General features: G+C 39.3%; 1 protein-coding gene across 1 annotated transcript; it reads right to left on the bottom strand.

Moving 5' to 3' along the window:
* Window positions 1-24: 24 nt before the first annotated feature.
* On the bottom strand, window positions 25-3012 carry psmg3 (proteasome (prosome, macropain) assembly chaperone 3). The gene is made up of 3 exons (XM_086186381.1): window positions 2874-3012; window positions 2120-2348; window positions 25-564 (listed from the first exon to the last, which is right to left on the bottom strand). The coding sequence occupies exons 2-3, from the start codon at window positions 2336-2338 to the stop codon at window positions 412-414; spliced, it is 372 nt and encodes a 123-aa protein (XP_086042507.1). The 5' UTR covers window positions 2339-2348; window positions 2874-3012; the 3' UTR covers window positions 25-411.
* Window positions 3013-24957: the final 21945 nt, after the last annotated feature.

The raw sequence follows: 24957 nt of genomic DNA on the forward strand, positions 1-24957 counted from the left end.
ATTTCAGAAACAGAGGAAGAAAGATTAGGGGTGAGTTGTTTTATTTCTAGTTTCTCCTCAAGAGATCAATCGGGACATTTCTGTTTTACAAGACACAAGCCTTAGGTATAAAGGGTTATAAAATATGAAACAAGTGGCAATAAACGACAACCTTACCAGCACACATTCAGTTTTAGGAGCACAGTCACCTACACAAAAACAAAACCATTTTAACTTTAATTGGTATTTCTTAACTGTCTCAGCAAATCCAAAAGATGAGAGCACATGTCAGTGGATTCATACATTCATGACTGACAGCACAAGCCTCTGGTCTTTAATTACAGATTGGTGTTTAGAAAAGAGAAGCAAAAGTGATGTGGGAGGTCTGTACTTCATCAATTAATCCCACTTCATGTCCATTGTGTTGACCTCCTACCAAACTTGACAGCTTTTGATGATCTCTTTCATTTGTTTTATTGCATCTACAGAGGAATCCTTGAGTGCCAATCCCAGCAAGACGGGTCTGTTGCCGGCTTCTTCAGACACAAATGTTGCCAGGTTTTTGCCGCAGACGTGTGTTAGAGGCTGAAAACAATAACAAATCAGGTGTTGGATTATACAATACAAAGCATTTGCAATGGAAATGAAATGTTCAGTGGCAATGAAAACAGATATTATTTGGATTTTGCACGATAGACCAGACTGATGCATGTATCGTAGTGAGAGCATCACTTCCAGGTTCCACAAGGTGGCACTAAAGAGCACACAGTTAATATATATCTTGCTGCCGTCACATCACGAGATTGACAAACATCTAACGACAAGAATTACAGTTAAAACGGTTTCATATTCTATGGCAGAATATCTAAATTGGCAGAGTCGCCACAGTGACCCATCACCAAGTTCTAAAGGTGTCTGTGTTTCTGAGAAGGATCTGGTCGACCCGCCAGGAGGAGTGCATCACAGCGTAAAAAAGAAGTCTGTCACGTCCTAATTGGACGGATTCTTTCTTTGCTGTTTCTACACTCCTCCACCAGGTTTCCGACTCATCGTCATAATCCTGCTAACAGACAGGCAAACACCACCAAAAACATTTCCTCCTTGGCAGAAGTAACAAACCCCGCAGCACCTTTATCCTGAGCCTGCCTCGTTGATAAGCATCTCAAACAGATGTAGATGTATTTACGTATTCTCTAAATACAATGATATAGTTAGCAGTTTCTCAAAAAATAGAACAACTCTGTGCTCAGTCTGTGCTGTTGCCAAGGGTATATAAGGTATATGTGGTTAACAGATGAAATATCCATTTACTGCCATTCAACTTCGCTGATTACGTTGTATTTCACCGATGTAAAATGTGAAAGGTAATTCCCTCCACCATTTTGTATTTTGTTTATAGGAAAACAAAATAAAAGAATTTACGCTGCCTGTTTTCATGAAAATTAGAAGCATGGACCATGAGTCTAGGACAAATCCTTTCTATGTTGAGGGCAGATTCAGGAGATGTAAATATTAATATGAGCAAGATTCAGAGCAAATTAAATATATGATGGTTTCAACAGTGGTTACACATCGAATATAAGGGTGAGAACCTGTCTACAAGATCTTTGTGAATTTCTCTGAAAGTCAAAAGCCCTCGCAGGTAATACGATTCAGTTCTATTTTGATGAAACCCCTGATGTGATAATGGAAAATTACATTATATAACAGTATTCAACCATGGCCATTCACTCAGCTTGCATCACAAAGCCTTTACACTGCATCACTCTCATTCTAGAACAGTATTACCTTCATAAAATCACCAGAAAAGTGAACAAGGCTGCAGGTCTGGTCATCTCCTGAGGCAAACATTATCATAATCTATTTCTCTTTTGATGATCTGCGCCCAGCACTGTATGCCAGTTAGAAAATTAAATGCAGGGGGGAAATGGTTTTCTTTGTGTGAATTTTAACAAATCACTGGACTCCATGCCTGCACACGTCTAATTCCACCCAATACACCAGAGCAGTTCAGAAGAAATCTCATCTGCCCTTCAACACAATCAAATGATATACCCTGTGTGTGGCATCAGTCGGAGGTCCGATACAAGTCTTCATTACACTGATATCACATTTAACTGAACAAATTAACGTGGCGTACCTCGTCTTTTCCCAGCAATACTTTGGTGGAGAATGCCGGGGTGCTGAAGTCATTACATCTGGATTCAGGTGTGACAGATATGAGCGTCCCAATCTTGCCATACTGGGTTATGACTACAAATATGTAATTACTGAAATGAGAACAGACAACTTGAGTTGGAATTCCACTGACTTCTTTCTCTGTTTGTCTGGTTCTGATGATGGACTCGGCAGCAGACATTTTGTTAATCCTGGGGTGGAGTGACACACAGAAAAGCAGTGTATTAAGTATGTAAAGTGATTCATAAGAGTCATTTTTCTCATTCTAATTTCATTACGGGGCATATTTTGTAAACTGGTGTAATAATTTTACACTGTGGATTTTCTCTGTCCAAATATCAAACTCCACACTAACAAAACTAAATTACAAATTCATGTCACATCAATCACGGACGGTGAGTTTGGAGATGTTGCTGTAGAATTTGAGGACTTTACTTGTCTCAAACAGTTAAAACATGACACTCAGCTCGGAGAACTCAAGCATGACGCATTTTTCAAACAAAATTGACATTTTACCACTCAGAGAAAGCATTTAAAAACAGTATTAACGTTAAATCTTTTCGGCATGACAGAGAAGCTCCGCCAAAGTGATGCTAAGCTATGAGCAAGTCGTCAAACGACGATGCTAATGATAGCAATAGCCGCTATTAGCCTTGGCTGTAAACTACAAAACAACAATGAACACTTTTTCAATGTCCTTGTAAAAACGTGCTCACCCTTTCTCTGCACAAAGCCTCTTCACTAACAGCCACCCGTAATGTAACTAACCATCTACCATGAAAATAACTGGGACTCTTTCCTGTTGCTAGCATGAGAGTGTGCAGCTCACGCCATCTGCGTAATGACGTAATTACAAAAATCCCAGCGTACCGTTTGTATTCGTCATTACGTTTTAAACATTCCTCCACGCCCCTTTCGCTCAAAATTCAAAAACTGACGGGTATCAACACTCTGTAGGCAGTAAATAAAACTTTCGTTACGTTTAGTGATAAACGTGCCCTTTTTTTTTGCTTTCTTTGTCGAGTATCTGATGTTCTTATTCAAATATGTATTTTTGGAATTCTCAACTTACTGTTGCTTAATAATTGACACATTTATTACTAAACCTTTTAGGCTGAAACACAGACCCCAAAAATCAAACACTCACTTTTGAATTAATATGGCTATTGAGAAATTAAATAGTGTCGATAGAACAGGAAAACTGTTGGAGTACATTTGTGTCACTTACTTAGATTTCATCAACTTTCCAGATTTGCCACATTTTTTTTTTATCAATACAAATAGGAATGATTTGAATTTCTGTCTTAACTGAAGTGTTTGGAATTTGATCATTTTTGCAAATATTTGATACATTTGGAAGCACGTTTTCCAACATGTTATTTTTTCCATTTTTATTCAGATACTTCATTTAGGGATTGACAAATGGAGACACACGGCTCACCATTTGTACACTCATAATCCTTGTATCTGACTCTCAACTCAGCGTCGTTATCTACTTAATACTTGGCCTACTAAATTACCAGTTTTTATGATATTTACATCATCTATTTTGAAAGTTCTACACAAATATGAGTGAAAAAGTGATTAGAAAACCAGAAGCTGCAGTTTTAGGATATATTTTTGAATCTTAGAAAAAAAAGTTTGCGTTGTTCTTAAAGGACTTCCTTGCTGGGTCACCACTTGTGATTTAATTGCAATGCTTGACTATACTAGAACAAATTACATTAATAAGTCCTTTCCATAGAAATGTGATGCAGAGAGGCCATTTAACAGTGCTTTAACAATGTATGTTCAAGTGGAAATTTCTTTCATTATATGCTTGACAGCCAGTCTTTGACACTTCCATCAATATTGTGGAAGAGAATCAAGAAAGTACAGAGGTAGGATGTGTTAAGTGTGAAGTATTAATTAGCATTGCACGGATTATGTTATGAAATTAAAATCTATATTCAAACCCATCCTCTATGGAGCAGTGAGCAACTATGTGCCACCAACTCTAGTTCTTTCTGCCTCGGTGCATTAACTTCCCCCCATACAAGTTTTTGATAAAGAGAACATGCAAACTCCATGAGACACGGGGCAGCAGGGAACTTCTAGCTGCAAGGCAACATTGCAAACCAGCATTGAGCTTCTATTTCTTTTGTAGGAGTCATATAAAGTTTTCCTTTTTTATTTTCATGTTCTCTTTTCAGCAGTTTTTTTTTTTTTAAAGTGAAATTTTACACCTCAGGCTACAAACCTGTTTACGATTGCAGATGCAAAAATTCGCCTTCAACAATACATGGCAGTGGTAGGAGAATACTTTATCTGCTTGACTTCCTCTCCCTGGTGGTGCAACGACTACTTTTGTAACATACAAATAGCTCATTAAGACACAGCATCTTACTGCCGTGATGTTTGAGCTGCACAGTTACCTTCTATATTGGCCACACACCAACCGACTACAGCGGTCACATCTGCTTTCACTGTCACATGAGAGATGAGCACTTGAAGAATTTTCACAGTTATCAAAAGTGCTTGCAAGACTTTTTTTTTCAGGTGGATGTGAGGCTCCACTGAAGTCTGCAAGTGCTGCATCAGGCTGATGTGAAAGAAGCCATCCCTGTGACACACTCACAATGTCAACTAGAACAGACTCAGCGGAATTGTTATGCACTCTGAGTAGGCAGCAGTGGTCTATGATCATGGTCTGACGGCTGCCTGGCTGACCATCTGTGTCCTTGACTGATCATTTTGTTGTAACTAAATTGCTACATCCAAATATCAATATACGATATTTCAGTATTAATCTGAGGATCTATTTGGCCCAGTGTCTGATAAAAACTATATTTACAGCCCTGCCAGAAATATTTTTACAGTCTTTAATGGCATAAAGCTATAGTGCATCATATTTTCATATTATTTAATGGCCCTTACATCTGAACTCTTGCCAAATGAGTTCACACCAAGCTCAAAAGGCTCATCGTTGCCAGGTAAATCTCTCTACATTTCTTAGTTTGTGGTTGCATTCCTGTGCTGCTGGGAGGATGCACACAGTACATGCATACCAGAGATTTATTCCAGCTGAATCAACTACTTAGCCCTCTGCTTACATGAATATGGATAAAACATCTAATCACACTTAAAACTTTCAAAATGTTGTTAAACCAATGATTCTTAATGAAATTAGTCATTTTCACAGAAGTTCTGTGGTACGCAATCTATCTGTCTCCGAAATAAAAGGAGTAGTCATGGAGAAGACAACAGTAGAGCCACTGATGTGAGCGTCCAGTATGTTAACATGATATTGGAAAAATTCTGATTATTGAGCTAGTTTGAAGGGCTGCATGGTGGTGCAGTGGTCAGCACTGTGGCCTCACAGCAAGAAGGTTCCGGGTTCGAGTCCCGGCTCGGGCACGGGATCTTTCTGTGTGGAGTCTCCATGTTCTCCCCGTGCCTGCGTGGGTTCTCTCCGGTAGTCTGGCTTCCTCCCACTGTTCAAAGACACGCAATTGGGTACTAGGCTGATTGAATTCTCGAAATTGACCGTAGGTGTGACTGTGAATGTGACTGGTTGTTTGTCTCTGTATGTTGGCCCTGCGATGGACTGGCAACCTGTCCAGGGTGAACCCCGCCTCTCGCCCGTAGATGCTGGGATAGACTCCAGCCCCCCCCCCCCCCGCGACCCTTACTAGTAAGGAATAAGCGGAAGACGACGATGGATGGATGGATGGAGCTAGTTTGACTAAAACTAGACTCAAAGTTGCACAAACATAATTCATCTGGAAATGTAATTACTTTGGCATGTGTGTACAGACCGAAATTAACCTTTAGACTTTTTCCATAAATCCCACTGCAGCATTTAAACCTGATGCAGTGACATGTGAAGGGTAGTATCATCTTTTTTTTTCACAAGTTCTGAAATTTCGCTGCTGTTTGCAAGTTTGTTTGGTATGTGATACAGAAGGTGAACCGGGAGAAAGTCTGATTGCATCTCACTGTAAGGAAACGTACTGCTAGCTACCATTTCGGAGGTAGACATGGTTCTGTGAGTACAACGATTCTTCCCGTTCATGTATACTGGCACAACAACAACAGTCCAACTAACCCTAACGCAACTGCAACTTTGCATGTCATCAGTTGTTGGTAATTACTCTCACTGCCAGTAGATGGAGACAAAAAGTGCTGCACTATAACTTTAACAATCCATCCATCCATTTTCTTCTGCTTATGCTGATTAACGGTTGCGGGGGGGGGGGGGGGGTGGACCCTATCTCAGCAGCTTTTGGGTCCACCCTGGACGGGTCGCAGTCCATCGCAGGGCCATCACATATACAGAGACAACCATTTACACAGTCATTTAGAGTATCAATCAGCCTCGTCCCCTCTTGATGTCTTTGGACTGTGGGAGGAAGCTGGAGTACTGGAGAGAACCCACACAGGAACAGGGAGAACATGGAGACTCAACCTGAGCCAGGACTTGAACTCAGAGCCTTCTTGCTGTGAGGCGACAGTGCTAACCACTGCACCACATGCCGCCCCTTAACAATCCAGCTAGAGTTAAACTGGACTGTTTTGGAAATACATCTGTTCAGGTTTGAGGCCAAAGGAATCATCTGTTACTCTTTGTTCAATACGACTCCTTTGCTGGAAAATTCTATAAGTCATACTGTTGTGCTCTTCTTTTGCTTCATCAGAAATCGCTTTAAAGCAGATCTAATGTTCAAGATTTCCAAACATGTGGGCAGAATCAAACAAATGTTTCCAACATAAGTTGCTAAAATTTTAACGAGGATGAAGAATGAATGACAATGAGCATCTTGCAATGGATACTCAGCTTGACAAACAACAGCATGCTGCTCTTGGCACCTTTTTTTATACATTAAAGTTGAAAACACGTTAGTGCATGAGTTCACAGCGACTACGTAGCTCACACATAAGGAGTCGATTAAAAAAGATATTGTCATTTTAATTAAGAGCAGCTGTGGTATGAAAACAGATATCTGCAGTTAAAGTGTTATTTATATTCTTTTTACTTTCCTCAGTCTTCCTGTATGAAATTTGCCAAATTAACAAATGCAATTCATTATTCATTGGACTGTGTATATGCTAGATTTTTTCCACACAGTCCCGTCATATTAGTTATTACATATGGGCTAATATTTCTTTATGAATGACGAGAGCATTGCTTGGCATAATGAATGTGAGTGGAATCACACACGGTGCTTGTGTCTGTTCCACAGGTTTGAGGGTCCTTGAATTGTTATCAGAGAGAATGAGCCGTTCTTTCATTACTTCTGATGCAATTCATATGAAGATAAAGCTGATTAAGAGTCATCATATGGAAGCTTAAATGAGGCTTTGTACGCACGCTTCTCTTCATACTTCCCTCAACTTCTCTCGAACCTCCTAAGATGAGGAGAGTTGTAGCGCTATTTGTTATATGTTTATGTAGATTACATTTACACAACATTAGGTTATATTTGTAAGGATTTTATGCATTTAATTTTGGTTCCTGGTGAGGTGTAAATTAGCTTTGTGAAAATATACGATTGAATAGTAACAATAATACAAGTAGTAATAATGCTTTTGAATTCATTACTTGTTGATCGTCTGTTTTTTGGCACATGAAATACACTCAAAAGATGGTTCTGTTTCTGTAGAAACCAGAAACAATACTGCTACCAGGTATTTACTCACATTAATTATCAATTTTTCATGTTTTTGAACATCATGTGAAATACTGGTATTGTGCCGGCCCTATTGCTAACTTATTCATTCAATGGAAGAGCTGAATTAAATGTAACGTACAAACCAGATGCTACTTTAAACGCGTCGTTGTTTCATGATGTTTCTGAAGGCAATATAAATGTTACAAAAGCCAGCAGAATTTGAAAAGTAAAAAAAAAAGAAGTTTGACTTTGACAGATTACAACGGTGCTTAAGGCTTTCTACAAACACATCCAATCTCTCTGTATGCATGCTGAGTTTTCTCTGTGTCACACACAGATATTCTATGTCAAAATGTCATTCCGGATGAAATTATTTTATTTTTTGAATCAGAACCTCTCAACCCATCACGCCCTCACACTCCCTCACACCTGCTCTTCACAATCAGCGAAGTTCAAAGTTAGTGTTCGCAATGAATGAGACTTTCATGTCGATTTCATGTCACTGAACTTTCTTATCTCTTTCACACACACACACACTCACACACACACACACACACACACACACACACACACACACACATACACACACACACACACACACTTATCACCCTCGTGTCCACTAGAGTGCCGTGCTGTATTTCGAGTTGGACTTCAAAAAGTGAAGTGACATTTGGAAATTAATACACACGGGATTTACCTCTGAGGCCAGTTTCCCTGAAGTCTCTGTAAAACAGAGGAAACAAAAAACAAAGGTGAAGTATGTTCAGGGAACTTGTTAGAACGCCTCAGTGACCTTCTCTGACAACAAAGATATGTAATATATTGTTGTCGAGTTCTGTTTATCTAGTCTACACAAAGTGGGGCCCATTGGCCCCAAAACTGGCCCACCATAAGGTTTGAATTGACCTAACAAATGAGAAATAATTAATATTAGCTGAAACGAATTCATTGGTAATTAGTGTACACTTTGTTTTTGAAGAGAAAATGCTAAATGTTAATTATTTTCAAAGTTTAATCAGTTGGTAGAATTATATATTGCAGAATGTCAATTTAGCATCGGTGAAGTGAGCAGAAAATGGAGAGGCAGGGATGGCGTTAGGGGCTTCCAAAAGAGGTAGCTGGGGCGCCACCGATCAGACCATGGGACGTTACATTCAGTGTGCAGCACAACCATTAGGAGCCAGTTTATATGCTTCATTGACAGATGATGACAATCCAGGTGCGCTGGGATTGTTCATCAATGATCGGCAGCTACGATGTCACTAATCAAGGCTTTAGGAGTGATTGTGACTGATCTAAATCCCATACCTCCCCATCCCACAGGGGCCCTGGGTGGCAAAACACAACAACAATTCACAAAAGAGAAAACACATCAGTTCATAAAACACAACATTTTGCAAAAAACATGACATTTGAGACCAGTGAAACCCAGTGGCTTTTCACAAAACACAGTGACAATCCAGAAAACACATAATTTCCTAAAAACACAATGACATTTGAGACTGCAGAAAGTTCTTGTTTGTGTCAAAGCTGCTGTGCTTGGTTGTCAGAGGTGGGAGAAGGTCACACGTGTGCAAGTCACAAACAAGCATCAAGACCGAAAGGTTCAGTTTGTAGCCGCTCTGCTTCATATTTCACAGTCCAAATCAAGGGGAGCAGCATATTACAAGAAAGTTGATTGTAATAAACAAGGAAATGTTAACTTCCTTAGCATTATTTGAGGGTGAAACTCTCAGTTTCAGTGTAGTGGTCTGGTCTTGCGTGTCGTAGGTTGGCGGCTTTGCAAAAAAAACAAAACAAACATTGCTTCTCGATATCTAGCAAAATGTAAACACTTCATTAAAAAAGTCAAATCCTTTCAAGTCATCTTTTTTAAAGTGGAAATCTCAAGTCCACATAACTTCATTGGTTATTACAACCATATCAGGGCCACCCTAAATTTTTCTTTTTCTGTCCATTATTTCATCTTCTCAACAGTGAATGACAATATATTTAGCAAGTATTCAGCCCCACGAAACATTTATTCCTACAGCTGAGAAAGTGGCTCATGTAGATGACTTCATTCGGTGAGTTGCAGCCTGACGTCTCTCTGTGAGTGAAGGCTTTTAGCTTGATGTATGAGAGCTTTGTTCAGATACTCCCAGCTCTTCAAAGGTCTAAGAGGGGAGATGACTTAAGATTTGCATCAATGACATGCAATGAGTGAAGAGCTATTCTTAACAGCTGCATAACAACATTTACCAGAGTTCAAGAGTGTTTGCACTGTTAATGTTGTGCATCCAAATATCAAACAAACAAATCTCAATTACATGTGTTTGTCTCTCAGCCAGCTGAGCTATGCAGGAACGACGAGGCTGATTTTCGCCGAACACGTTGGTGTGGAGCGGACTGAGGAAGAACCTGTTACAATTTGGGATTGATTAATAATAGCACCACCTTGTGGATGTAGGAAGTGATTTTTGTACCACAGCGCACACATGAATCCGCTCTTTCATTCACAATCCAGATCCTCTCACTCCACAGAAGAGCAGCTTTAATGAGCGAGCAGGACAGAGCCACAGGCCGAAAGTTCACCTTGGTGGAGGCATGATCCCTCTGAGTGCTTTCTAGTTTTTTTTCCTCTACGTCCTCATCATAGATGAAATCCTCTGCTTTACCTATTTGTGAGGTGGAAACAGGCAATGACCCTGCACTTGTACCAATCAGAAGCCAGCTTGTTAAATCTTCCTCAAAGTTGATCAAATGGAAGTCATTACATTTCAAGGTGTAATTGAATGAATACTTTGGAAGAAAGAAATCTAGCATGCCAGGTTGTCGTCTAATCCCATCGTGATCCGATTAAGTTTTTTTTTTACTCACTAAAAATCCATCAAGTAAAATTTTCAGTCCAGCTCACAAGCATGAAGAGTACACATTTGGCAATTTGTTGCTGGTTATAATAATTGATTATTACTTTACTTCAATTTTTTTTCATTGACATCTTTATGAACAGACCTGTAATACAAATATTGCATACTAAGCTGACTTCATATGGTTTGGGTATGATTTGATGACTTTTGTGATGCATATGTCTTCAAGAAATGTCTTCAAGCAGTTCTCGAGATATCCCTCGAACAAGGATGTGATGGATGGACAAAGAACCCAAGAACATAAAGCCTCTGGCCCATAGCTGTCACACAAAGTGACAAACGAAAGATCATCATTTGTTTACAGTACAAGTGTGAGTTGATGTTCATTGATACTCTCGGTATTCAGGTCCACTGTGGATGTGCACGTTGCTAAAAGTAAACTCTTGTCATATGCTTTTGCATTACTTTGCATTTGTTTTCACCTCTTAGGGAGAATAGTTTCATCGTGATTAAAAGCAAGGAACACCTCACTCGAAACAAATTGCTCTCCTCTCAGAGGTGCTTAAGATATCAAATGCCTCACTTTCCCATTGATCTCACACATTAAGTGGCCGTATTCAGTCCTCAGTTGTATCAGTGACCATTAATCATCACTAATTAGCTCTTAGTTTATCTATGACCATGCGTGTTTGCAGCAGTGAAGGCTGAGAGCCAGACGTGGCCAATTATGAAAACAAAATAGTTAGTACAAGATGAAATAAATGTCGTAGAAATTTGTGGGTGTCACTTCCAATGTTTAAATAGCGGCGCAAACTTGGTTGATGAGTTCATTAAATGCCATCAAATAGGACTGCTTCTTGGCACATGCGTGTGAATACAAGTGCTGTTTAAATTTCCACACAAATGTATAATGTAATTAATTTGAGTTATTGCGTTAATCTTGGCCACTGATTATCTGCCTGTTCTATGATGCATCACCTCATTAGATCAATACAGCCAAAAGGCAGTCCTAGCAATTTTACTGCAGAGAAATTAATCTAAACAGTTCATCTTAATATTCAGCACCATAGTGAGCAGCAATATAATTCCTAATTGCATTATTAAATTCATAATGAAACATATCTGAAATTTCCATTGCACAGAAATGGTGAAACTGTGAAGAAAAGTTCAAATAAAAATTTCACACCGATGTACACTTGGCCTCACAGCTGAAATAATAAAATGCACTTATTCTGGAGGACAACAACAAAGTTGAAGAGAATATAAAAAAGAGCTTCCCATATATTTTCACTCAGTGCCTCAGGAACTGAGGAACTGGACTCAAATGGGATCCATTAGTTTTCTACAACGTCGTGGAGAAGTCTCATGGAGAATTCCCCCCACGTCTTCAAACTCAAGCGATATAAACACTCAAGGCCTTCTGAAAAACGGCAGGCATGCAAATAATAGAAAATCTTTCACATCACATTTTAAATAACTAAAATGGATTGCGAATATGTGCGCAATGTTAAGAAGTCTCCACAAATAGCAGCATAAACAGGAAACAGGTGCGAATGTGCATCAACTAAAGATTTTTTTGGTAATTATGTTCACTATTTATATAAGTTCATAAGATAGTTACAAGATGAATGGAACTAGATGGGATTTGTCAAGTATTAATTGTGTTTCATGGTTAATAAGCTCATAAGATCTTAAATACAAGAGGTTGAAATTACCTAAACGTACGTATTAGGAACAGCTGCCATCTAGTGGCCATAGAAATTATAGGAGGTCGCATCCATCCATCCGTTTTCTACGGCTTATCCTGTTAAGGGTCGCAGGGGGGTTGGAGCCTATCCCAGCAGCCTCCGGGCGTGAGGCGGGGTTCACCCTGGACAGGTCACCAATCCATCACAGGGCCAGGGCCAACACATATAGACAGACAACCACTCACCCTTACAGCTACGCCTACAGTCCATTTAGAGTATCAATCAGCCTCGTCCCCTCTTGATGTCTTTGGACTGTGGGAGGAAGCTGGAGTACTGGAGAGAACCCACACAGGAACAGGGAGAACATGCAGACTCCATACAGAAAGATCCTGTGCCCGAGCCGGGGCTCAAACTTGGATCTTCTTGCTATGGGGCGACAGTGCTGACCACTGCACCACCGTGCCGCCAGGAGGTCAAATAATGTCAATAAAGAGCACCCATCCAGCAGAAAGCAAGGCAGTGTTGGCAGAGTCATGTTTGTGGGGACTGGGTTGAGAATGCTGTGAAAATGTTTTGGTGGTCAAAGGTTGAGGTCACTCTCAGCTCACGTGTCAAATATTTGTTCCATTCACATTAATGCAATAACTCAGGAAAACTTTTAATTGTATTTGTTGAAACTTACTGTACCACGTGTCCACTTGGGCTCAAGGATGAACTGAGAGCATTTTAGTGGTGAAGGTCAATGGAACAGGCCCTCACTGTGGTAACAGAACCGCGATGTGATACAGTATTTCTATTTTTTGTTAAACACTCTCCTCTTACTAAAGTGGGGTTATTTTTCTTTTCCCAGGATGATTTCCATGAACCCCCCAGGATAACAGTTATGAAGGTATTACTTTCAAAAAAGGTGAGTGGATGGCCATGTAAAATGAAGCTAAAACTTTAATAAGGAGGATCTTTTTCCCTCATGATCCTCCTTTATTTCTTTGTGGGTAAATGTCTGCTGTTGTCTCTCCAGTTGATGCACGCCGCACATCATCAGTTCCAGTACCACCAGTCTTGATCAATGATCGTTCCCACCTGTGTCCTTTGAGTTAATCTGGTAATTCTGCCTTTCAAATTTACTCCAAATAGGTCTTGACCCCCTAAAGCAATCTAGGGAGAAACTACTCAAGAGTTTCTAACAAACACTGCTTCGGTCATGCGGATTGCTCCATCACCAGCAGCATCTATAGACGCGAGGGGGATTCTGCTCAATTTCCATTGATGGAGTAAAGTCACAGATATTTATTATCTAGTGCAAACCTCAATTGACATTTTAATACATTTCCACTTGCTCTCTCCTCCTGATATACAGCTGGGCAGCCCACGAGAAAGAGGAAGTTGACTCTATATGATTCTTTAGGCCACTGAACAACTGAATGACTGTTGAACGGTTTTGTGAACTAGATCTGCTGACTGCCAGTGGTGACTTGTCTGTCTGTAAGCAAGATAACACAAAACCTTGTGGATGGGTCTGATGATGTCATATATATCTAGTTTATTAACAGGATGCGTACTATAATGTGAACAAAGTATTTTGATGAAATGTGTAGAAAAGATATTATTGATATCATTGAATATGATGATGATGATGATGATGATGATGATGATGATGATGATGAATTCCTTGAGGTGGAAATGGCTGACTGCAGTAGTAGACGACCTAATGGTTGGGTTAAGAAATTTATGATTTTGACTTTGACGATACGATTTGTATTCTTTGAGCCATGAGTGCTTTTGAATTAATAATAGTTTTGACCGTTAGTTGGTTACATGTCAGATATGAAATATCTAAATACTGGCAAGTGCAACTTAAATGCTAAAACTGTTCAACTTAAATCATCACGATTCAATCTTCTTGACTGTTAAAGGGACATTTCGCCAATTGCGCCTGTTGTGTGTCAAAGAACTTTGGAGATATTGGTCAGCGAGAGGTCCGCCTTTTTCCAGAACGTAATGGAACTGGATAGCATTTGTCTTGTGATGCTCAAATATCCAGAAAATTTATCTTTTACTGGGGTGATTTGTTCCTGTAGCCGCCATTAAAGCTGCATGAATGATAGCCCCCTCCGCTGTGTGGGTGGTTAATTTGATCTTCAGTACTGGTTCGTGCGTCTTTCAGCAGAGTAACCCAACAAAATAGGGATGGATGTCTGATGACATCATTTCACCCTGGCGGAGGTATATCATCTCTGACTGCAGTCTGGTTCCGTTCTATATATCATAATGTGAAAATACTGTCAAAGAAAAGAAAAAAACCATCAATATGCAATGCATATGAAGCTGATACCATGGTTCTGGGCCTCAGAAGTAAAGTCTGTGTTGAATCAAGAATCCTGTCTGTGTGGCCTAACTGCAAACCCACTGTAGATCAGGACGGTGCAAAGATTCAGCGTTTCAGTCCTACTGGATCTTACAATACCACTGAAAATTAGACTCAAATAATTTCCGACTTTCTATAACTTTGAATTTTTCAGTTAAATTCTCCTGTGGACTTCAGCTCACTTAAAATCAAATGTACTTTTAAATCGTAGATAGTCAAAATACTTGCCTAACAATGTTTTTCTTTTGTTTTAATAAGTTAACTTTTCATCATTTTATTCATATATTCAGGGGAGTGTTTTCTTATTCATGTTGCTTTCTTACAATAAAAAAAAAGACAAACAAGAGAAAATAATGTATTCTTTTATGTTGTTGTGTTTTCAGTTAAGACTGCCTGCATTTTCTTAGCACAAGCCGAAATATCCACAGGCCAGGTTAGTTTTAATTGTTGTTCTCAATATTCATGCGCTATCTGGTCAATTAAAGCTTTATATGCACATTGCATTGTGTACTCTGAAACATTGGGTGAATCCAAAAGCAGCTCACCGTGGAGTAGTACGGAGGTGGCTACATATTTAATAGCGTAGTCTTTAATTGAACATGCTGAGACATTTCCAAATCCTTAAAGAGGGAGGAAATAAGGAGCTTTAAAATGTGTGCCAATGTGAAACTATCTACTCTGACACAAGAAAGGATAATTCACCATGATTAATTTACTTACCATCCCACAAACAAACCAGCAAACAAAGCAGAATTATACAGGTTAATGACATACATTAAAAAAAGATTGCGCTTCTTGCAAGATCTTGCACATCCAGGCGGAGGAATGAGTGCCATTTCTTGCTGGAACATATATGATATGCATATTTTAGAGCGATTACCCATGCATTAAGAGGCAATTCACATCTCATGTGACGAGGCGATCTGCTGTACATCTGGCTTAATGCGGCTGGGAGATTAGGCCAACATGAGTTAAACCTGAAAACAATCAATGAATAAAACAACGCTCCTGGCTTCTGTGACGATGGCTGCTTTTAATTTTCCTGCCCAGATTAGACTCTACACATCTCTCAGTTTTTCAGTATCCATATTGCCGCTTGTCACGCTGATCTCGGCTGTCGATTGCTGGTGCTTGCGTACAGAACAACTGAGAGAAGTATTGTTGCAGATAAAGAAACATCTTAATCCCACATTGCCTCAAAACAAAGCTGCAGCAGCAGGTTCATATATTTTGGGTCACAATAGTTCCTCATCTAACATTCTCAAAGGTGGAAAATGTTTTGAAAAGATTTATGACTGAGTTTGGGAAGTTTAATCTGTAATCTGCTTGCAGTCACAACACGCATTCTTCATTTTAGCACGACCTTCTTTTGAGAGCTGGTTTCCATTTTTGTAGTTGTGCTGCTGTTGTGTGTGTCATTTTGCATGATTTATCACCGACGTTATGATTCCAGAATGGTGTCAGGACTTGAGTGGGAAAAAAAAGCACAAGAATAATGAACAGAAATGGGTTTATGTCTACAAAACTTGTTGTTTACGCTAATTTGAAATGAAGATCCTCATTTTGGAATAACAACATTCATTAAGCTTTTTACTTTTCCCTTGCCATCATTGTATCAGTTGCAGCGTTAATGTCACAGTTGGCTGGTATTTGGTTTGTTGTTTGATGGATATGTGAAACAATTTGGGTATTGTTTTTCATGACACGTAATTGGCACAATATTTTGCAGTGATTTGACATTGTCTTTGTAGGCAGATCACCCCAAATTCATTCATCAATCTGGGTCCCTCTGTTTGATGACTGGGTGGCATTTTGTGAAGACGAAGTGCTGGTACGGTGGCAGGTCTGTGCGCCTGTCTTGGCATTATTTAGAACAGCAGGTGGCACATACATACATTGCACACAGCTGAGAAAAGGTCACAGAGAAAAATGGTGAACTGGAGCAAATTGCCTCTCTATCCCATTACTGGTCTTTGTTGCCACAATATGTTACAGAGTGTGCCACACTGTAGGGCTGATGTGAACTATGAGCTCTGACTTAGGACCAGACCTTCCCCATCAATCTAGAATAGATGCTTTACAGTTGTCAACCCCCTCCTCAGGGGGAATTAGGAATAACACGAGGACAATGGGAATATTCACACCGCATGCTAATGTTTTATAATGTTGGTAGCTCACACCAACATTAAAAATCAGTTTATGTCTCAAGTGACATTTCTGAATATACTGTTGTTAGTCAAGGAAAAAATATGACTTCATTTTGCTGTAAATATGTTGGCTGAAATGTGGTTTTTTAATTATTTTTAATGAAAAATTGATATAAATGATTCATGTGATTGGCAGAATGAATGATTATACACAACTGCAATGATTTATTATTTATTCATGATTAATTCATGTATCAGTATATTCTTCAAATGTATTTTTCATGATTATTTATAAAAAGAGAAAATTATGTGGCCAAAAAGAACCCGTCTTTTTTTTTTCTTCTTTCACAACTGGGCGTTATTTCTTTCTCCAAATGAACACAACAACCAGCCACCCTGTGTAGAACAGACATCGTGTCACAATAATAATAATAATGAGAGGATCTGGGTATCTGGTCGACTGACTCCTCATATGTGGTGCCAACATTCCCAGAGGAGCCTTAAACGGTCCAGTCAACATTCTAAAAGTGCTACAGCCAAAAAGGTTAATTTGCTTTTCAAGTATTCCCAGTTAGGTGTCTTGAATTCACAATGTTTTGCCCTTTGTATGACCTCTCAGTGATTCTGGAAGACAGAAAACACTAGCCACATTTATTAGCTTGAAGCTAATGGCAATAAGTCTGTCCAAAACATCAGTTAGTAAGTATGCTCCAGTGCAGCGTTTCTGTCACGAGGAGGAAAACATGAGCTGAAGACACCTAACTGGGAGTCGTTGAGAGGCTAATAACACTAGGGTGAAGTACCATGTAATTAAGGCCCCCCCTTATTTTTTTTTGCTTTTTGATTGATGGAGGAGGAAGAGGAGGCAGACAGGATCATCATCACTGGATGTTGTGAAGCTAGCTTTTGTTCCTGAAGAGTAAACTGGTGTAAAACTTGTGAATGGCGGCATTATTCGTCTTGCCCCTGGTGTGGAAAGCACAAACCAGAGTGGAGAAGGTGAGTGGTGCTTGGCCCTCCTTACTACCAGTAAGGACCTTCTTCCTAACCCCCACTTCTCATTTTTATTGCTCCATAATACAGAATTAGGACTCTAGCCTTTGGTTGATTGGTACCTGATGATATTATACTTGATAAGATGGGCTAATTCTTGACACGCCGGATTAAGAAAAACCTCTTTTTCAGCACTTCAAGATCCATGATTACACAATCTCCCTTTTAGTTTTGATGGAATAACACAATATATCTAAAGTGCAACAGTTCATGAAATACTGTCAATGGAACATTTCCGATTCATGAATGAGAGTGACTGTACAAGGCCTGTCTTTATTCACATTCACAAAATGAATGCGCTTTGCTTGAGAGTAGAGGTGTAAAAGTGCGAGGCTGAGGAGGTAAGCAAGGCGTATACCTCACTGGTGAAGGTTGTTTTGGTTTACAATCTGTTTTGAAAAGATTCAAGCAAAGCCTCAAATGTTAAAGGCTAAATTTCGTCGAGTGTATGTGCCCACTGAACAGGAACATTATATTTGACTTGGGCTGTTCTTATCTGCCCCTTGGTAGTATCCGTCTCACATTCTAATTTACTTTCCACTGAAAGGCATTTTGGTTATTAAATTATTCAAATGAAGACTGCCACAGTATATGAAATAAACATAAAGAGAATGAGTTAAGATTCCATTGTAAGTGACAATGGCTGCTCTCTAGTTTCCAAAATGAAAATAATTTAACCAATATCCTCCAAACCCTCTGAGCGAGAAAAAAACAACGAGAAATGAAGAATATTTCCCCACACAGCAGCGCCAGATGAATTGGAGCATTTACTTTAATATATCACTGTTAAATTAGCTGACCAATTTACATTGTAATGTAAGAAAGATTTGGTTTATAGAACTGGTGCAGTGAAATGAGCCGTTGTTTGATAGCTAGGCTACAAGCACCGCACAAACCGAAATCATAACTTTGCAACCAATTTCACAAAACTACTCGACAGTTTAGAATCAAGAGGAGCGCATCTTCTACGCAGCCACACTTCCTTTCAGCCTGTTAACAATGTTCAGCACACAACCGCCTAGAACTGAACAGCCAGCAGAAGCAGCATTTAAGGCTGGATGGACAGTTGGGAGGCATTTATATGACTCTAGGGAATTTTTTTAAATACAGTTTTCCACTTCAAAATATCTTTATCACTATTTATCTACATCGCAAAATGAATTGAAGTTGAACCTGAGAGTACTCGAGCGCGCCTACTCTCCGGCAAGGTGAACTCAGCCACACTGAATGTAAAATAAGAGCAATTTTTTGTTATGTTAAACAGACCTGTACCCAAATTTAACAGGTTCTTTGTCAGGCCCAAAGCTCCGCTGAGTTTGACGAAACTTGTCTGCAAAGGTTTTGTGTTAACCTCCTACAAAGAACAACATGTTAAGGTACAAGGGATGTGACCCATTCAATCACCTCCACTCTTTGAGACGCCTGTAACACGACTGCTGGATGAGACCACAGTCACTCTAAAATTCACTGAGTTCCAGTCCTCATGTACAAAATTAGAAGACAAGTTCAAGACAGCTGACAGCTGTTGGTGCTTTAGCTCACGTTGTCTGTTGCTGTCATTTGGATCTGAGGAGTTAGTGAGCGTAGTGAGCCAAAAACATCAAAGCGCAACAGTAAAGCAGATTGAGTTTGACAGGTCATCTCTGCTGGAAAAAAATGCTTATTAAACAAAGCTGATATCATTTTTCTGGTCAGTGAAAATGTCACACAGTCAATGCAAGGAGAGGGGTTTTTATGTTTCATGAGCTGCATTTATAGAGTGCTTTCCTTGTCTACCAACCACTCAAAGCAATTTACAACACATTCACATCGGCTCATTCAAAGAGTGATGGCAGAAGCTGTGCTCAGCAGGAGCGGTTAGGGGTTAGTGTCTTGTTCGAGTTGACATGGGAGGAGTCAGGATGGAATGCCTCCTCTTAAGGGCTTGCATCCAGGAGTACCAGGCAGATGCATGCATCTCGAACGTTTCAACAGTGCAGGCAGATGTGAAACAGCGGAACAAAATTAGACGTTCAAAATTATTCACTGTTTGGAAAATGTTCCCGTTGGAGGATTAATGTGGTTCATGTGTGAGGAAAGGTGGAGGGGAGGAGGAAGAATGTTTGACTCTGGAGGCTGGGGTTACATTAACAACAGTTCATGCTGCTATGTAGAGGGCTAGATAAGCTTTACTTACACATAATTAACTTTGTATCAATGCTATCTGTGACACTTATTGGTCTTTTAATCAGTGTGCTCAGCATGCAAAGCGGGGAAGCTGCTTTTATGGATAATGCTCCAACATGTATCATTATTAATTATTATTTTTCACTTATTCAAAATTAATTCAAAAAAAATTCCTGTCCATGTACATGAATGAGAGGATTGCATTTTCTTTTGACTATGAAGAGAACTGCAGGGAGAAAGTGTGGGTGAACGTGCCGATACGGCAAAACTAATATGTAAAAATGCTTTTATATATTGTGATAATGAGTGTTTTGTCTGGCAAGTGGTTGACAATTCCCACCACAATCGTTGGGAAAATTACACATATATTAAAAATGTCCTCTGAATACCCCTCCCCCCCCCCCCCCCCACACACACACACACACCAAACAGCTTTAGCAAAAGCTGGCAGTTTATAGAACTCCTTTTCAGCACTTCATCCTCTGCAAGTTGTTAACTTTGCTCCAGCTGAAAGTGAGTTCAAGCCCCAGAGCTCTTCAACAATTAATTAGAGCTTTCTAATGATGAGGCCATAGCTATGAATAATCCATGTCTGGAGCCACAAGAGTTGGCGTAACCACATGGGAGATCAACATGCAGGCTTATTGTGATTATTATCATCATTCTTATTTCATTTGTTTAATTTGCATACAATATTAACCTTTGCTATCTAAATGATATAAATCTTTTTGAATTGGACAGATTTCACGGCTCAAGGCACACGTAAATAAAAAGCTTCACCAGCACAATAAGATGGCCGTTTTCATCTCTTTTTACCTGCTGGTTGCTTGAATTATTCTGCTGTGTTTCCATTGTATAAAATTAGCTTCAATTCCTATTTTCATGTCTTTTATATTCTAATTTAACCTTTTTTTTTTTTCCAAAGAAGGGCATTAATAAGCAGAACAGAATGTGAAATTAATCACCGCTAAAAATTTAATAGATCAATTACTTCAAGGAACCACATTTCCCTCATTCTAAAATCTCTCAACATTTCACAGCATCACAAAGTGTTTTCATATTAGCATGACAGGAGGGATTACAATTGTGGATTAGAGGGACTGAGTCATGTGTGGGTAGAGCAGGTGAGCTGAAGCAGAAGTGTTGCTATGGTGTTGGACTTGAAAGTACTCTTTATGTTTCAAGATATCAGACTTGCGTGGGCAAAGTCTGTGCAGTTGTCATCCGTCCGACCTCCAAAGAGATTCCTCCATGCAGTATTTGGTCTCAAACATAATGTCTCAGGAGAAATCAGAACAGCGTTAGAGAAAATAAATGTTCATCTTCCACAGATATTGTACGAGTGATATGAAATATGAAAAGTTAATATAGGTCTTCCTCTTTTTAGATTATTATTGAAAGCACTGAGAAAGTGAATTCCTGGATCATCAGTTTTCTTCTCGACCACCAAAAATAAGTCTCCCCAGTCACCAATCACACACATCGACACCATCCGAGTCTCTCTAATATCAAACAATCGTCACAAGATATTGATCATTATATTGGAATATTATCATCTATTAATATATTCTCAAGAAATATTAAACAAAAAAAAATCAGGAAAACATGAAAAATAATAGTTACATCCTGCCAATGATGTAGAAGAGGCTTCAGGTTCCAGGAGCTACAATTTGATCCAGATTGGTTTGAAAAATTAATCAATTCTTCCCTGTAGTAGAGCCCGGGTTTAGAGATTTTGCGATATCCTGCTGACAAACAGGCACATGACAGCGATCAAATTATCTTGTTGGTGGAGGTCATAATAATATTGATAATAATAAAATGAATTTCTGCCTTCTGTCTGCTTTTTTTTTTCAACGTATTCCACACGCATAGATCAAATAATTAACCTTACAGCCCCCTGAACAAGGCTTTTACTAACAGAAGGAGCTCCCATTGATGTATTTCTGTTCGAATACAATGACTGTGTCATTTACCAGGTTGCATGCTAAGAGGTCACAATAAACCAGCACGTCAGTGTGGACCTGTCATGTTACTTTGAGTACATGGAAGCATTCTAATAAACTCTTAAGCACTCACAGAGATTAGCTTTTGCTTTTGCGTAACCTGAAACAGAGCCAAAGCGTTAAAGCCTAGTTTTAATGTACTTCAGGCATTACTGGGCTGATTTCCAAAAGGACAATAAAAAGAGAATTACTGTAGGTACATCAAGTTGTCAGAGATACCTATTTCATCAATGGAAGCCCAAAGAAACATCAGTGATGAGAAATGCAACTCCCATAAAATTGGCTCTTTATTTTTAATTTTTGTGCACACATTCAACTTTGAGTGTCTCTCCTGACAGAAAAGTGTTTTTGTTCTCGTTTCTACAGTTCTACGTTGAGTCTCACTGTGTGGAATAATGTGTGTGTTCGGTTTCACACTCGAAGACTGTTGTCACAGCCATTGATGAAAGAGTAAATTTTCTCTGAGCTCATTGAGAATGTGATTTGAAAAGCAGGTCTACGAGCATGATTTGTGACTGATCCTGGACCAGTATTCATCATGGCTATGCCACTCATTTTTGGGCTGCATTTACACCAGAACAATGTATGTTCTCCTCTGAAGACCAAATGAATTCAGAACTTATAAGGTAAAGTCTGTTTGTCCAACTTGCACCTGGCTTTTAAAGAGGTGACTTTCTGATTAAATCCATAATATTTTTGCTCAAAAAACAAATTGTTGGAACCAATATGGGTGTTCATTGGTTTCCAAAGACCATTTCATGAAGATTGGTATGCCACACCACAAGGGGGCAGTAATATGATGACGACGCAACAGAGTCATCAATTGACACAGGTGTGTGGAGTCCTGTTACAAGAATATTTCTTTTTATTTTCACTTAATATCAAAACTAATTGTTTTTAAAGCTCCATTCACTGCTCAGACAATAGATCAAGTTGATATACAGTGATTCATTTGATGAATAAAGGTGATGTCACACCCAGATTATTTATCCACCTGAATGGACTGAACACAACGGCACAGTTGTGTTTATAGAGTCACAATTTCCATGTGCATGGTGTGATTCTATCACCAACACCACAGCACTGTCTGACATAGAATAACATGAGCATGAGTGTCAGAAACAGATTTTCTTTTTTCAGAAATTGAATCTTCATTGAAGCCGTTAACACCACTGTCATGTCTCATTCACTCTGAAATGTAACTGGATTGGAATCACAGTTTTCAACTTGTGCTTTCAATGAAAAAAAGTAACTCTTTGTGGTTAGGGATTAAAAGACTATGAGTGAAAGCTCGTCTGTTAAATGAAAAAAATGGATATATATTTGTCCCCCCCCCCCCCCCAAAAAAAAGATAAATTTGTGCATTATGCTGAAAATTCTGTTTGCTGCATTTTTGTCATAAATGTTCGTATTTTAGCAATCATGATACATCGTCATTTTATGATTTGTCAATTTTTTTTGTCATATATTAGACCTTTAACTGATTCGAAACATTTGTATAGCTTGGCTGGTACCTTCAGTGCTGAAATGAAAAAAAATTCCCCTGTGGACATTAATGGGTTAAGTCAGGTTACATCTGTTGGCAGCGTATCCAAGCGGAGGTCCTATAATAGACATACAGTATGAACGAGCAATTTCATGCCCTTTTTTTTTGATGGCACTGACAAATTTAAAGTTAAAGTCGAACCTTCCCGGAGGATCTATGGTTGCTTGTGTGACAGAATGATTTCTCTGTAACTTCTAAATCTCACCATGATGACAGTCTGATGTATAAAATAAAAGAATGCGGAAAAAAAAAGAACAAATATATGACACATGCAGTCAGTGTTTGAATGCTGTTGTTCTGATGTACCTTTATGAGCTATAATGATTTGTATTTACCCTCCTTTGTATTTTTTCTAACCTTTTCTTTTCCTTTTGTTTTTTTGCTAAGCCAAGGTCTTACACATTCAATATACTCTTGTCTTGAAGAGTTATTTGAAAAAGTTGGGTGTGTTGTCTGTCTCGGAAGCTTTTTCCTGTCAAAGAGCAACACGCAGCCAACGGAGCCACAGCTATAAAAACCCAAACATCAGGAAAAGCTGATCTTTGACTTTTTTTGTTGTTGCTGCAGCACCTGACTTCAGTGCCGATAGCTATAAAAGGTGATACTGTCAGATTTGACAGAACTCTGACTTGTTCTTCCCTTTGTACTGCAGGTCCGTTATAGCTTAGACTGAACTTTCTTTATTCACTTCAAAGTACCATATAGGAATACTGCATTTACCCGGATTAGTATTTACTTTCTTCCTTATTGGCAAAGCCCAATCTGACCTGATTGTGTCTCTGAGGTTCAAATTGATTGATACTGACAGAGTATAAATATTCAAGCTGAACGGCACCATCTGTGCAGCTACGGCAATAATATCATCCATCCATTTTCTGCTGCTTATCCTGTTAAGGATCGCGGGGGGGCTGGAGCCTATCCCAGCAGCCTTTGAGCAAGAGACAGGGTTCATCCTGGACGGGTCGCCAGTCCATCACAGGGCCAACACATAGACAGACAACCATTCACACTCACAGTCACACCTACGGTCATTTTAGAGTATCAATCAGCCTCGTCCCCTCTTGATGTCTTTGGACTGTGGGAGGAAGCTGGAGTACCAGAGAGAACCCACACAGGAACAGGGAGAACATGGAGACTCCACACAGAAAGATCCCATGCTGGAGCTGGGACTGGAACCCGGAACCTTCTTGCTGTGAGGCGACATTGCTGACAACTGCACCACCGTGCCACCCAATAATATCATATCATGAAAAAAAAAATAGTCTAACTCAAGCCACACCTCCCTGTGGCAATAATAACATAATTTATCAACACAACGTTGCATTTTAG

Source organism: Aulostomus chinensis, chromosome 18 (genome assembly GCF_037954235.1).
Source record: "Aulostomus chinensis isolate RoL2024-O1b breed Wild chromosome 18, RoL_Achi_v1.0, whole genome shotgun sequence".
NCBI classification, from domain to species: domain Eukaryota; kingdom Metazoa; phylum Chordata; class Actinopteri; order Syngnathiformes; family Aulostomidae; genus Aulostomus; species Aulostomus chinensis.

Coding starts and splice junctions, on each gene's coding strand:
- psmg3 (XM_086186381.1), bottom strand. CDS start 2,338: ATGTCTGCTGCCGAGTCCATCATCAGAACCAGACAAACAGAGAAAGAA. Junction 565..2,119: donor TATTGCTGGGAAAAGACGAG/GTACGCCACGTT, acceptor TATTGTTTTCAG/CCTCTAACACACGTCTGCGG.